The 15,844-nt window shown below is 36.4% G+C and overlaps 1 protein-coding gene across 1 annotated transcript in view; it reads left to right on the top strand.

The window, feature by feature from the left end:
• The first annotated feature begins 1,213 nt into the window (after positions 1-1,213).
• The window catches only part of LOC121316844 (collagen alpha-1(XXI) chain-like), an 83,325-nt gene continuing 68,694 nt past the window's right edge, over positions 1,214-15,844 (top strand). The window contains exons 1-3 of the mRNA XM_041252114.1: positions 1,214-1,355; positions 11,361-11,497; positions 14,058-14,618. Of these exons, the coding sequence (XP_041108048.1) occupies positions 11,398-11,497; positions 14,058-14,618 (661 nt within the window). The 5' untranslated portion in view covers positions 1,214-1,355; positions 11,361-11,397. The remainder of the gene's footprint in view (positions 1,356-11,360; positions 11,498-14,057; positions 14,619-15,844) is intronic.

Raw genomic sequence — 15,844 nt, forward strand, 5'->3', positions numbered from 1 at the left:
GGCGATATATATATATATATATATATATATATATATATATATATAAAGATTGATCGATTGATTGATTGAATGAACATAAACTGCTAAATAAGCACCAAATTCCTGTGAATGTTGAAAGTAGAACCATGTACCAAGTTTTAAAGCTTTCATCTTGGCGAATTTGTCAAAACCGACTTGTGTGACCAGCTCGCACAATTAATTTGCTGAAGTAATACCAACATTTGCATACTGCTAAAATGTGTTAGAAAAAGAAATCCATTCATTTTCATGTAAATGCATATTTAAGCAATGTAGCATTTTAAAAGTAATTTTAAGAGTACATTTCAACAAGAATGCATCTAATACGGTTGTGTATATCACTTTAAATATCATTTTCTTCACTGTGAAAAAGATCAACTGTCCCTTTCATTTCACTTCAAATGCCATTCCTTACCACCTAGTGAAATGTGCCACATACATTTATAAATAATTTTACTTGGCCGCATAAGCAATATTAATAGTTTCTTCCACAAGTTAATCCCTCCTTGCTTTCTCCCATGTCGTTTAATTTTGTCTGTTTTCCACCTGCTGTGGCAAACATCTGAAATGTTCCTTTAACTAATAATTTTATCAATAATATGATATTATTTTAGAAATAGTAATTATAATAGGAATAATGCAATGTGTAATCCTGTGTTGTTGCTATAATCACTAGACAACGATTATCAATTAATAAAAAATGAACGAATGCCCGCTGAGATTCTGTTGAGACTGAGCACAAGCAATTACATCACAGACAAAACCGTCACAGAATTAATTCTGGATTAATTGTGGATTAGAAAAAAATAATTTTTGAAAAATGTGTTTTATTCTTTTGTGAAGAAAACTTTGACCATCTCATATGTGATTATATTACATTCTACTGTGTCTGGGAGCAAGTGAAAGACATAATTTAAGATATAGATCATTGGGTTGGGGGTGGAGGGGCTGCCCCATAGCATATGACACCTCTTAATGATATAAGTATGCTTGGTTTTGTAGTCTTCCTACAATTTGCAATTGTAATTTTGAAGCTGGTAGGACTAAAAATCCAGCTTGAGAACTGTTGCTAATGTTACAAAGAACAGTCATAATTCGCTGGTGTTAAACTTATCCTTATCTGAGCCTCTCCTTCATGGTAATTGCAAATTGCTGTGCACCAGTGAGAGACTGTGAAGGAGAGATCAGGCAGAAAGGGCAGGCGTTATTCTAAGTAGAACAACTGCAGTTGCACAGCTGCCCTACAGATCACATCTGCTCAGCAATGCTAAGTACAAGTCAATGAAGAGGTGAGATGTAAACTGCAAGGAGCCGGTGATCCACTAACTCGGATTCTGGTAAGTGTAACACTGGGAACTGAATAGTTTGTGGGAGCATATATTCAATGGATATTGGGTCTAATGAAATTAGCACTAAAACTTTGGTTTTCGTTTTGTAAAATACAAATACAAGGTCTTCTTGATAAGTAAATATATTATATACTGTACATCTAAATTTGAATAATACTTTCAGATTCATTTATTGTGCTTTTCTTTGTTATCATGTTTTGACTATATTGTTTGAATTATATGTGAAAAGTGCTGAATACATTTGGTTTGCTAACTTCTCTTCAAGAAAAAATAATTGTTTTGAATTTTACTATTTTCAGATTGTAAAGAATGCAACATTGGGAATGTGTGCTAAATCAAAAGCATATTAAAGATATTAGGCAATGACTATCAGTGTGTCATCCGTGTGCCAATATGTTTTCAGCATGCATTAAATGAATGGAGACAACTTTTTTTTTTGCTTTGGGTTAAATATGCTTAAAGAGACAATGTGTAGTTCTAAGTTAGTGTCAGAAACTTAGAACAATTAAAATAGAATGCTGTTTACACTGGAACATTACCAAGTGTTTGTCTTTTATATTAAACGATAAGAATGTAACATTTACATATACAACTTAAATTAATTTATCAATATTATTTCAGTGAAGAACTTTAATATAATACCTGTTTTTAAAGTAATGGAATTGTCCTTAAAAAAGAAAGCCTAATATATGTAACATCATTATTATATTATTAGTACTATTATTATTTGTTTATTTAGCAGATGCCTTTATCCAAGGTGATTTACAGAGACTAGGGTATGTGAACTATGCATCAGCTGCAGAGTCATTTTCAACAACATCTCACCTGAAAGACAGCACAAGGAGGTTAAGTGACTTGCTCAGGGTCACACAGTGAGTCAATGAGAGAGCCAGGATTTGAACCCGGGACCTCCTGCTGCTTACAAGCCCTTTCCTTTAACCACCAGACCACACAGCCTCCTCCATATTATGAGATCTAATTTAGAACCAGACTCGAGACTCAAAAATGATTAATTTTAAATGAGCACTAGACTGGACAGGTGGAATTGTTGCTAGTGTATGCCTTGAACAAGACTTTTAAAAGAAAAGCTGTTTTTAAAATTTAAATGTTCTGGCAGTGGTTGTCCAATATTGATGTATCCTTTTTCTCTATATTGGTCTTTGAACTTGCTTTGAGCATACTTGACAATTATAGCTGCCTGGCATTTAACAGACACCCCCATTACATACAAATCATCTGATAATGTGACTTTTCAATTATTCCCTCTGAGAATTAAAAAGTCACCTTATCACATGATCTGAATGGAATGGGGAGGTATATTCAATGGGAAAATCGTTTGGCAACATTCTGTGTTAGAGACACAGAACTCAGAACCTCTCACATTGATTGCAAACTTAAAAGGGGAATGTAAAAGAAAAACCTTTACATACTTGTTAAGTGTTTAGTTAGACAATCCAGAATGAAGTTGTTTACAGTTCTGTTTAGCTCCTTCAAAAAACTATAGGTAGGTCAAAAATATCCCATACAGGAAAGTCTGAAAAACATCCCAGAATCATAAGCAATAGCAGATCAAACCAGTATGGTATCAAAAACACAATAGAATATATTTTGAACAAATAATATGTGTAAAAATATCACGTCATAGATGTCAGAGTTTTAATTATTGCTGTTTATATACAGTAGCCCTGACTGAGTTTAAACTGATATCTGTAGGAATAAATTACAAATGAGCAGTTGTCGTTTAAATACTTCCCTAGGTCTGACTTATAACCCCTTGAAAGTCCCCATGTGTTATACTAATGTCTAAAACACATTTTGATAATGATATTTTGATAAATATTGTAACTTTGTACCAAAGTCTCACACATATCCAGTAAAAGATCAACGTTACATCATGTTGGTACACAGAAAATACCAGAGTAAACCTATAGATGAAACAGGATTTTACTATCAAAAGTTGAAACCTCTCTCAATTTGAACCCTGGGACATTGACAAACAGATCCAGTGTTCAGAATGCACCTTAACAGTAGCAGTTCTGATAATAATTGGGAGTTTTGTAAATGTCCAATAATAAATGCTATAGTAATTCATTATTTAAATGAGGCCTACTATTCCATATAAGGATGCCGGTGGGATGGTTCACAGTGGTGTAATGGGATAATTGGTTGCCTGTTCTGCAGCATCTTATATACTATTTTCCAAATGCACTTAGCAAAATATTAGTTTGGATTGCTAGATAGAAGCCTGATTAGGAGCATTATAATGGAGCTAATCTGTTACATCTATTATGTTTTATAAGCCAGATATAAGTCCCTACAGGGATACAGGTATTTTGATTGGCCTTTACCAAACAATGACCTGTAAGCTTTAACATATTGCATCTCTGTATCTATATTTTGCAGTGTGGTGCATTTAATGTGTGGTGCTGTAATGTAGATATAACAGGCCTTTTTATACAAAGTAATTTTGTATTTTAATCTACAGCTATGGCCAAATGTTTTGCATCACCTAGAAGTTTAGGATTGAGACACCATTTAAAAAACAAACAAACAAAAAGTAAACTATATGAACATAATTCAGATCTTTTATTTAACATCATGTAATCAAAGAAACTACAAAATTATATATACTGGAACCGTACAGTATTTCATGTAAGATTTCAAAATGTCACATTTTTTAAGTTGCTGGTTTTTCATTAAGTACATGGAAAACTACAAAGCAGTATGTAATTGAATATGCTAACGTAACATTATTTAGCAGGTTTCATTTGATTAGTTATGCAAAACTTTTGGCCATAGCTGTACTACATAGTACGCATAGTAATTTTGATGCAGTGTGAAATGTGAAGCTACATGTGTTTGGTACATTTCCAAGTTGGGATTTCACTGTCTGACTGTACAAATGGGTTCCATGTGGAATATACAATGATGTAAAAATATCAAGCTTGGAAAGACAAATGGGAAGCCATGGTGGGTGCCTCTGCAGCTGTGGTGTTTTCCAGCTATCTCACAGCTGCAGTCCAAGTAATTGTTAGATCACTGCCAACTGAGTAATGGCAATCATATAACTCTTCACATATATCCTAACCTGAGGTCACACAGTATGGAAAAACAAGGTCACCATGGTATAGGCAGTTAAAAGATTACATGCACGAATATGCATGAAATTTTTCAAGGCATATCATTGTTGCCCTAGATAGCTTTTAGTAGTACATTGTGTTGATTAAAAACGCTATGCAAAGTAATATATTTTCAGACATATTGATCAATGTTAGTGCCTTACTTACAGTGAGAACTGCAATTGAAAACAAATGGAATGAAGCAAGGTTTTTTCACTAATACCTGGCTTACACTCATATATTTAAATAATGGTTCAATTTTTCACGTCAAGTACATTTGAAAGGCATGAGTGCCTGCAGTGGACAAAATTAAAGTTAGTTTTACATCATAGTTATGAAATCTAAACCAAACAACAATAAGAATTGATAGTACAGCTCTAACTCGGATTACTTTTACGGGTATTGCTGAAGGGGAGGCTAGGCAAAAAGACACAAGCTTGAAAAAACCCATCTCATCCTGGTGGATTTGTCATTTTGTAAAGTGGTTATGTTGTGTGATGTACTACCATTTCAGATTCTCTTTCACAGAGTAATATACAGTAGACACTCACAAGTGTCTGGTTGCCGGTTCGATGAAGAACTATGCCTTGTGTGTAATTGCTTGGGTATTGTGAGGTTGCTGGTTCATGTCCAGCCTCCCCCTCTTACATAGGTCCTTCTGTGACTAAAATTGTTTAATATTAGTGTCAGAATGGTCAGTGGTGTGGGGAAAATAACCAGTCCAACAAGTAATACATTCCAAATGGTCCCACTTTATTTATTTCCTGTAGCCCCACTACCAACAATGGTAGGGAGGGAAGCAATAACTGGTGGGTTGCAGTCCCAAAATCAAAACAACAATAACAATAAATAATACGTCCACATTGGACTCAGCATCCCCGCAGCGCAAATGAGGCTCTGGTGCAGAAATAGTGCCAGTGCGGGTCGTGGTTGTGAGCAGGTTGTGGCAGTGCTCCATGGGTGTGTGCTGGCTCCGTGGCTTCAGCTCCTGTCAGTCCTCCTCTGTAACACACAACAAAACAAACTAGCAGCCTTCCAGCTGAATTAGCTTTCAGTGTAAAGGGCTGTACTCACAAAGCTGCATCCCCTTTGTACTGCCAAACTCCTCCCTGTGGTTAGTGCGGTGCGCCGCTTTCTCCGATCGCTGCACGCAACAAGATGGCTGACTTCCGGCTCATTTGCCTCTGTACTGTCGATTTAATTTTCACCTAGAACCAGAGTTTCTTCAGTTGTAGTATGTGTGGCACTATTATTTGCATCATCTCGTTTTCTAAATTTTGATCCAACAAAATCAAAAATGTATTTTTTTAAATTTACACACAATCTCTGTTGTTTTTGTTTTTTTAAGAGGATGCAGGGAGCAGTGGAACCATTTTTACAGATTGTATTGCATAAAACTGCTTAGTAATGTAAACAAAATTATTGGGTAGAGATGAAAAGGGGATCAGTGGTCTTTTACATCTGCGTTTAAGAAACGCATTGCCATTATTTTTTTTGTGTTTTATAATAAATGCGTTCTCGGTCTTGGTTCACTTTCCCTGGACACAAAGAACAGAACCAAACCGAAGAACAAACATAGAACAAATGACTGGCTTTGAGCCCGTTTTAAAAGAAGGTGACCAGTGTTAATTGATCATAAATTAGTCAATTCACACCTGGCCACTTGCTGCATGATTAAGTTTCAATTGGGCATGGAGGGAAGTCTAACCTCCCAGCCCTGCCATATCTTGCACACACTTTGTTTTACACGCATGTTATTTTTAAACCAACAAACCATATTTTTTTTTTTTATAAACCCAACCAAAAATACATTATTTACAGGGACAGGCCTCAAACAACAGTGGCGTATCCAGACTTTCATGAAGGGGGGGGGGGGGGGGGGGCAGACTGTCATGAAGGGGAGGATACCTGATACGAAACATACCATTAAAGTAAACAATATTTTGACATTTATTGTATGGAATATTCTTTATTTTGCGTAGTTTATGCCGTGGGTGCATTCTGTATATAGCCTAGCTGTATGATGTCATTATGGATTGGTTTTCTCCAAAATCGCCAAAGATCCGTTGCGGAACCTCATGAACATCAATATCCATTGAGCACTGGTAACTGGGATTATACAACTGATATTCAACAGCTTGTACAAGTGCGGAAATAATTCTTTATCGCAGTGTCTTAAGGATGCGAGCAAACTGCTTGGCATTTGGTACGATATATCAACATCTGGTCCACCTGTCTCTCCATTTCTAGCTCTATTGCGAGACTCTCATATTGTGGCATGTCATTCTGGTAGAGAAGGAGATCAGAGGCCAATCGTGGAATGTCGTTCAGAGGCAATTTGATCAAAATTTCAGGAATCAGTTGAAGTAATGCTCACACATTCTTCTTTGAGTCATTGGAGGCATTTTCTCATCTGCACCCAAACGATTGCTAAGCTGTTTTACGTCAGTATACCACTGATTGTAATGTTCATCTGTGTTTTCACAGATTGACTGGATGTCCTGCATAACCAAGTCAATATCGCAGTATGCTGATATTGAGGTCACGTTTCTGTAGCTTGTTAGTTATAACCTGAAGAGGATACACAATGTTCTTTAAAGCAAGTAGACATACTAAAAATGCATAATCTTGAACACTGTACAGTATTACCTGTGCATGAGTCTTTGTATCTCTGTCCCAGTTTCAGTTTTCTAACAAAATCTCAGAAAAATGAGGCTCATTATTGTAGAGATGGGGGCTCTATAATTTCAGCATGCAGTAGTCACAACTTCCTGTCTATCAATGAAGTTCTCTATGGCTTCGAATCTTTCAACGCATCGAGTCTTGCATAGTCCAGCAAGCTTTTGGACTTTTTGCCATACAGTTTGTGAGCTGTGGAAGTTTGTTTGCGCTGGCTATTACTAAGTTGAGCTTGTGGCTATTGCATAGTGAGTAAATAGCTTCCGGAACTACTTGCCTGAAAATACCTTGTATCCCATTGATATCTGAAGACACTGGTAAGTTGCATCATAAGTCTGACCCCTAATAGTCTTTCTGCGAAGCTGCCACTTGTCAATGCACTCATAAATAACTATAAGTAAGTTTTGCGATGCCACTCTTTCAACAAAAGCAAAGTCAATAAAGCTTTCACAGATATATGGGCTAGTGTCTTTATACTGAAAATACCTGATGCGCAATTACAGTATTTGCTAATTTGCATTATCACCTGTTACTTCGTCAGCAATGATACTGTAAAAGGGTGATTCCTTGCATATGTTTCTAGTTATCGACTCCCGCATCACTTCTCCATTTACGGTACGTCGATAATTTCATTCTGTATTGTTTTCGATGTGTATCTCGCATTGGCCGGACAGGCACTGATAAATTCTTTCAACCTTTCATCAGTCTTAGCTCGGAAACTAATCAAAGCTAATAGGTTTCCCTGGTTTGTCTCTGTTAGAGCTGTTCTGTCATATGGCCCCTAAGAGGTATTCCCTGTTAACCACAAAAAGCGATGCAGACTACTATGCTTCTTTGTTTCTCGTGTACTCCTTTTCTCCCTGGCAAAGTAGAATGGTATCAATGTGTAAGGACGGTTCCTGCTGTCGCTGAAGAAAATATTCTACCCTTAGCACTGCAGCTTGATGATACTGATTATTTTCATGTAGTGGAAGAACACCTTTTTTTCCCAGTGCTTTGGAGGTTAAAATAAAACCTATGCATGGTTTTGTTGCAAGGGAGAACTTCAAAAGACGTGCCTGATCTGATTTTGGTTACGTAACTGTAGCTTGTTTAGACAGTGCTGGTCTGAAATTAAGCAGTGTTATCTCTGACAAAATTCATACAGCAGTAAGACTGATTTGTAGACACCACAAATACAATTGTGAACATTGGGAGCCTCACCTCTAATGACTCATCCATTCCTTACATAACTAAGAAATACACTGGTTTTTTTTTCTATTATGTTGGAGCACTGTGTATTGTATCATTGTTCAAGGATAATTATTAAAATAACTCAACCACCAATGCGATCTATATTTTAGCAGAATTTGTGTTAGACATAACAAGCCCTGAATTAAATTTAAATGTAAATTCTGCACTATAACTTCATTACCCCCCAGATGCATCCTTATTATGCAAACATGTTAGCTGATATTTTGCAGTCATAATTCTTGGATTGTTTTACTTTTATTCTGTTTCCCACCCATATAACAAATCTAATTAGTTTTCAAATAAATAAAATTATAGCATTTAGCCATATGTGTTTTATTTAAAACTGCAACATCTGCAAAAGATTCTATTCCATTATTGTAAGCATGCCTAAAGTAAAAATCTTCCAACAAAAGAGCTGTAGCAATCTATTCCTTTCCATTCTCAATTAACACCACCCTTTAAAAGTGTAGTGTGTCATTTAAGATGGTTTAAAATCTTTTTTTTTTCCTACAAACCAATGTTGAAAATAGGCATTTAAAAAAGCGTTTTTTTTTTAATTCAGTTTTTCTTCTTGAGCTAGCTTTAACAGAGCTTGAAGCTACCAGGTATAACCCCTCCTACTACTTTAGCAGCAAAAGCATTCCTTCACTCCCAGAGTGAAGTAGGTTCAAAGTAGTTCCAAGGGGGAAGAATTATTGTATTCCTATAACAAAAAATGAGGGCTGTTTTCCAAGGGTTTTTTTTTTTTTTTTACCCAATTAACTATAAAAGCAACAATTCCGAAGTCCAGCGTTTTTACCACCTCTCTAAAATACAGTTTCCTTTTACAAACTATTGCATGTACTGCAGTATACTTTAGGAAACAATACTGTTTTTGATGGTACTATAGTATTTTTTTAATATGGGAACTCCCCTGTGTCTCCAGGGTCTTTTGCACTTCTAGCTAGCTCAAGAATGGCCTGTGTTAGTGCTTGTGAGAATCCCACAAAAAAAAGTTCAATTCTGTCATGGGTATTGAAAGCACACTTCAAGACTGATTGGATTGCTGTTGCACCTTTTTCAAAATATCTTGGTAACACTTTACATTAAGAGGGTAATGTAAGGATACGGGCAAAGTGATTTGTGGCTGCAAAACCCCCATAATGCTGCCGTAAATTGTGTTTAGCAGCTGTAAAGTCTGATTTTACCGGTCTCTAAAAATGCAGCGTATGTTCACCTGGCATTCTGCAACTGCTATGAAATTTGCACTTTGCCATCAATAATCCATTAAATTATATTGAAATTCATTCAAATGAAGAAAAGAGCATATAATTGGGCGGGATCTGTATACTAAGCGGGTGCAAGCAGGGTCACTTCGTTTGGGAGGGCTAAAGCGTTATTGTCTCACTCCGCAGTTCATCCTAGACTTAATGAATTATGGGATGAGCTAGACTTCAGCATCAATCTAGGGACCGCTATCCCTGCACATGTGAAAGTGCTGTGTTCTCTGTGCTAATTAGCCTCTGGTTCCTTTCAGACCACAGTTGGAATATCTAGAGTGGCAGCCCAATCCACCTTTTCCAGAGTGCTAGGCAAATTTCTAGATGTCATGCTGAAAAAGGCAGGTCAATACATAGAATTTTTTAAGGATACTCGCATAATTGATTTTGGCTGAGGCTTTTCCAAACATCTTTGTTTCATGCTGAGTGACCTCAGCCATCAGGACTCTCAGCTCCTTCTCAGAATTTTTTTTTTTCCTTGCTCAAAATGGGCTTTGCTGCTCTTCCTCTGACATTTTTTTCTGTATAACAAATGCTATACAGAGACTACTGCTCTCTGTACTCCTAACTCTGCAAGTGCGGCCGCTAAATAGACCGATGCACTCGTTGAGACCCTCATTGTCATAATTGTGGATCATTATTTGAGCGTGTTGAGTAATTTGTATTGCTCTTAATCTTACATAAGGAGCAGTGCCAAATAAATGCCTGGCCGCAATGTTATTTGAATTTTGCAACTGCAATTATTTGCACTGAGCCTATACTTGTAAGTGTCTCTTGAACCTACTGCAACAGTTTGAAAGTACACATGTTGTCGTATGAAGCAAGAGAAAATACGCTAATAAAGAGAGCTGCAATATACTAATTTAAATATGTGTTCCATCTCTTAGTGAGATCTCTCATTAGTGTACAATGCAAATAAAATTATGTAAAATTGAAACTAAATGATTATTATTATTATTATTATTATTATTATTATTATTATTATTATTAACTTGGCCTACTTACTAGCCTAGAAAATGAACACAAAATAGATCATGGTGCCGCATTGACAAGTTATGATACTTACAGGACAGTCAATTCCTGTTAATACGGATTTCAAGGGACCAGCAACAAAATTTGCATTATACCACTAATTCATATTATCATGAGTAGACTATAAGCCAAATGTATACTGTCCGTTATTATTTAAGTTAGTCAGGGGTGCAGTGCTAAATTGTGTGCAATTACAAACCATCTGCACATTAATAGAATAAGTGTGTTTCCTATTCCTATACAGATGTTCAGAATGAGCTGGAGGGGGGGATAGAGTTATGGAAATAAATACATTATAATTAGCGACACAATGTAAAGTGTTACCAATATCTTGAAAGAACAGCTACTGCTGTTATTGGGAAACTATCAAGAAGGTCTACAAAGGGTTAACTGTTGAGGATTAATATCTCCTTTTATCTGGGAATCTGAGGGTAATCTTTAATTGGCTCTTCTGTATGGTCGTCTATCAAAGTCTTACTGAACTGCTGCCTTGGACATGTGAGCTAAACGTACAGTGCTTGTAACAGTAGCTTTTATCTCTAGTCAGGGATGCCACTTGGGTGATGCAAGCTTGATTTTGTTTTTTGTTATCCAACCCATGTAGCTTTGCAAGATTGTGGTACACTGCAGGTTTAATATGTTATGCTTTCTTTCACTTCTTCTCTTTAAAGGTTGAAGTGGAGCTTGAAGTGTTAGGATATAAGCAGCATGGAACAAAAAACAAAGTCCTTGAAGTTTTTTCTTCAGTCCTTCCTGATTCTGGGCCTTCATAATTTTACTGGAGCGCAGCATGAAGATATGAGATCCAGTAAGAATGTTTACTACTGTGCCAATTAAAAGGATTTTCTGGCTTATTTTCAAGCGTTGTACTGAGACTCACCAGTATAAACACAAAGGAAACAAAAATACCACTACATGTACATGTATTAGCTGATTGATATATATATATATATATACACACACACACACACACACACACACACACACACACACACACACACACACACACACAGTGGCTTGCAAAAGTATTCAGACCCCTGACCAATTCTCTCATATTATTGAATTACAAATGGTACACTGAAATTTTGTTCTGTTCGATATTTTATTTTAAAACACTTAAACTCAAAATCAATTATTGTAAGGTGACATTGGTTTTATGTTGGGAAATATTTTTAAGAAAAATAAAAAACTGAATTATCTTGCTTGCATAAGTATTCAACCCCCACACATTAATATTTGGTAGAGGCACCTTTTGCTGCAATAACATGTTTAAGTCTTTTGGGGTAAGTATGTACCAGCTTTGCACACAGTGTCGGAGTGATTTTGGCCCATTATTCTTGGCAGATTTGCTCCAGGTTGTTCAGGTTGGCTGGATGACGCTTTTGGACCGCAATTTTCAATTAGTGCCACACATTCTCAATGGGATTGAGATCAGGACTTTGACTGGGCCACTGTAGGACAGCCACCTTTTTGTTCTTGAGCCACTCCAATGTTGCTTTGGCCTTGTGCTTGGGATCATTGTTCTGCTGAAAGGTGAATTTCCGCCCAAGCTTCAGTTTTTTAGTGGACTGAAGCAGATTCTCTTGCAGTATTTTCCTGTATTTTCCTCCATCCATTCTTCTTTCAACAAGATGCCCAGTCCCTGCTGATGAGAAGCATCCCCACAGCATGATGCTGCCACCACCATATTACTTCACTGCCACCACCATACTTCACTGTAGGGATGGTGTGTCTCGAGGCATGGGCAGTGTTAGGTTTGCGCCACACACAGCGCTTTGAGTTTTGGCCAAAAAGCTCTATCTTGGTCTCATCTGACCACAAAACCTTTTCCCACATCGCAGCTGGGTCACTCTCATGCTTTCTGGCAAACTCCAGACGTGCTTTCAGATGGTACTTTTTGAGTAACAGCTTCTTTCTTGCCACCCTCCCATACAGGCCAGTGTTATGCAGAACTCTTGATATGGTTGACTGGTGCACCATTACTCCACTCCCAGCCACTGAACTCTGTAGCTCCTTCAAAGTGATTGTTGGCCTCTCTGTGGCTTCTCTCACAAGTCTCCTTCTTGTTTGAGCAGTGAGTTCTGAGGGACGGCCTTTTCTTGCCAGTGCCTGGGTGGAGTGATGCAGCTTCCACTTCCTGATTATTGATCCAACTGTGCTCACTGGGATATCCAAACACTTGGATATTATTTTGTACCCTTGCCCTAATCTATGCATTTGTATTACTTTATCTCTAACTTCTGTAGAATGCTCTTTGGTCTTCATTTTCCTTCAGATTCACAGCCTTACCAATGATCCTTCAACAGTGGGGTTTTTATCCAGAAAATGTGACAGCAACTTTAATGTTTCACAGGTGGAGGCCAATGGTAAGGTAATTGTGTCCTTGCTAGGTCAATTTCTTTCATCGGTGCAAACTGGGAGCTTCCACAGCACTGGGGTTGAATACTTATGCAAGCAAGATATTTCAGTTTTTTATTTTGCTTAAAAATATTTCCCAACATAAAACCAATGTCACCTTACAATAATTGATTTTGAGTTTAAGTGTTTTAAAATAAAATATCGAACAGAACAAAATTTCAATGTACCATTTGTAATTCAGTAATATGAGAGAATTGGTCAGGGGTCTGAATACTTTTGCAAGCCACTGTGTGTGTGTGTGTGTGTGTGTGTGTGTGTGTGTGTGTGTGTGTGTGTGTGTGTGTGTATATATATATATATATATATATATATATATATATATATATATATATATATATATATATGTGTATATTTCTCTAATTTTGTTCTTCGCATATTTGTGGTTTAATTATTTTGAATGTTTAATTAACTAACTTTAGATAGGAAAACATATTTAATAATGTGTTGTTGTAGGTTTAATTAATAACACTGCAATTACATATGAACTACCAAAATATTTACAACTATGTTTTTATTTTATATTTGCCTTTTGTTTACGATAACACTGCTACTGATCATAATTCATTAATAAAGCATCCATAACTATACAACACTGAACAGTGCTAAATTTAGAAACACTAAAATAAACTGAATCAATTCAATGACAAATGTTTAACCTTTTTCAGCGTCTACAAAAGAACTTTGTCGGAACGTATGTCGCTGAATTTGAGACACAGGGAAGTTTTATATTGTAGGATTGGGGATTAATAACAGATGTCTGTAATTTACAAATACTATCTACTTCATATGCATTTAAATGTTATTACCATGTAGTTACACTTAAATAATATTGTTATAAACTGAATTTATATTTGTATTAACATTTGCAATTTCTGTTTAGCAGATAAATTATAAACATGCAATTTCAAATTGTTTGCCAACATTATGTATTTTTTTTTCTCTTCTCCTAGGCTGCAGAACTGCTCCTAGTGATCTAGTTTTTATTTTAGATGGCTCTTGGAGTGTTGGGGATACAAATTTTGAAATAATTAAAAGATGGCTTGTCAATATTACTAGTAACTTTGATATTGGCCAAACATTTACACAAGTTGGGGTTGTTCAATACAGCGATAACCCTCTCTTGGAAATCCCACTTGGAAAATATGTTTCAAGTGAAAAACTTATAGAAGCCATGGAATCAATACAATACATGGGGGGCAATACCCAGACAGGTATAGCGATAAAATTTGCTTGGGAAAATATGTTTGCTCACTCTGCCAGAGCTGCTAATGGTGTAACAAAAATAGCAGTCGTACTGACTGATGGAAAATCCCAGGATGAAGTGAGACATGCTGCAGAGGAAGCAAGGAAGAACAGAATCACTTTGTTTGCTATTGGAATTGGATCAGAAACAGAGGAAGCAGAACTAAAAGCAATTGCCAACAAGCCATCGTCCACTTATGTGTTTTATGTCGATGACTACTTAGTAATTTCCAAAATTAGAGAAATGATGAGCCAGAAGCTCTGTGAAGGTATAGAACATTTTTTAAAAATATATCTATATCTGCATGTTTTATATATGTACTGTATGTAAATGTTATGCTCCTTGCATAATATTTGTGTCTCTAACTTAGCTTTTTTGGGATCCAAGAGTAAAAACATGTATCTTATCACCAATATTTACTTTTTCCATCTGGAATATGGCATGCCTTTGCCCTGTCTAGATCCTATCATTGCTGTGGTCCTTAGTCATTCTTTTACTGTATTACTCTCTAAAAACATTAGTTGCTACTCCAAAATTATTCTTCACACCAAAGTGTGACAATTGTTCTGTTTGGACTCAATTGGCTCTGTGTTGTCCAGTAAACTGAATGTTGCTTATTACAACATGTCTTAGCACAATAATTTACAACCACTACTAACACCATATGCACCCTGGTTTACCAACCAGGGATGAGCTGTTTCAGTCATCGTCTGAGATGAATATTTCCAGTCACTGGAATATACATTAGTGGAATTGAATGTGTGCGTTTTTCGTTTTTTTTATTTTTCAACTGCAGCTGGTGATGCATTTTGACTGGCATGAGTGAAATCTGGTAGGGGCCCCTGATCAACTGAATCTCCTTCAGTTTTGTTTGTTATTGGTTTGCTTTGTGTCTGTCAGAGATGATCGGGAGACTGACATGGTTGTGATAACTTCTCCAGTCAAGTGGTCCACTGGCGTTAGTGGATCGATATTAAGAAAGGCAGCTCTAACAGACTGCTTTTTATAATATGCTATTGTAAAGGTTGTGGGTGTGAGTAATGGTGACATCAGTTTGGTCAATGTGTATTATTTGGTAACTGTTTAGGCTAATGCTGTCAGCTTCCAAAAAAGGGGGGGACAAAAAGAAAATAATAATACACACCCCCTCAGAGGTCCCTGTGTTATATCGTTTAATTAAGTGCGCTAAATAAACCCTACTGCAATTTATAATGTATGATACAGGGTCTGTAGATTTTGATGATCACATACACTCCAATGTATAAAGTTAAAATATTACCAAAGAAACACAGTAAAAGAGTTGAGATCATCACAGTGTGTATAGTTCTCTAAGTCATTGAATTATGCAGGAATTTACATGCATTCCATGTTGTGATTGCACATCTTAACCATCACTATTGTTACATTAACTTTGGCTTACATCCTATTACACTGAATGTAAGATGGTGCAAAATGCAGAACAAGAAATTAAGCCAAAGAAACTGGAGTCATTCA

The sequence above is a fragment of the Polyodon spathula genome, chromosome 6 (assembly GCF_017654505.1).
Source record: "Polyodon spathula isolate WHYD16114869_AA chromosome 6, ASM1765450v1, whole genome shotgun sequence".
Classification (NCBI taxonomy): domain Eukaryota; kingdom Metazoa; phylum Chordata; class Actinopteri; order Acipenseriformes; family Polyodontidae; genus Polyodon; species Polyodon spathula.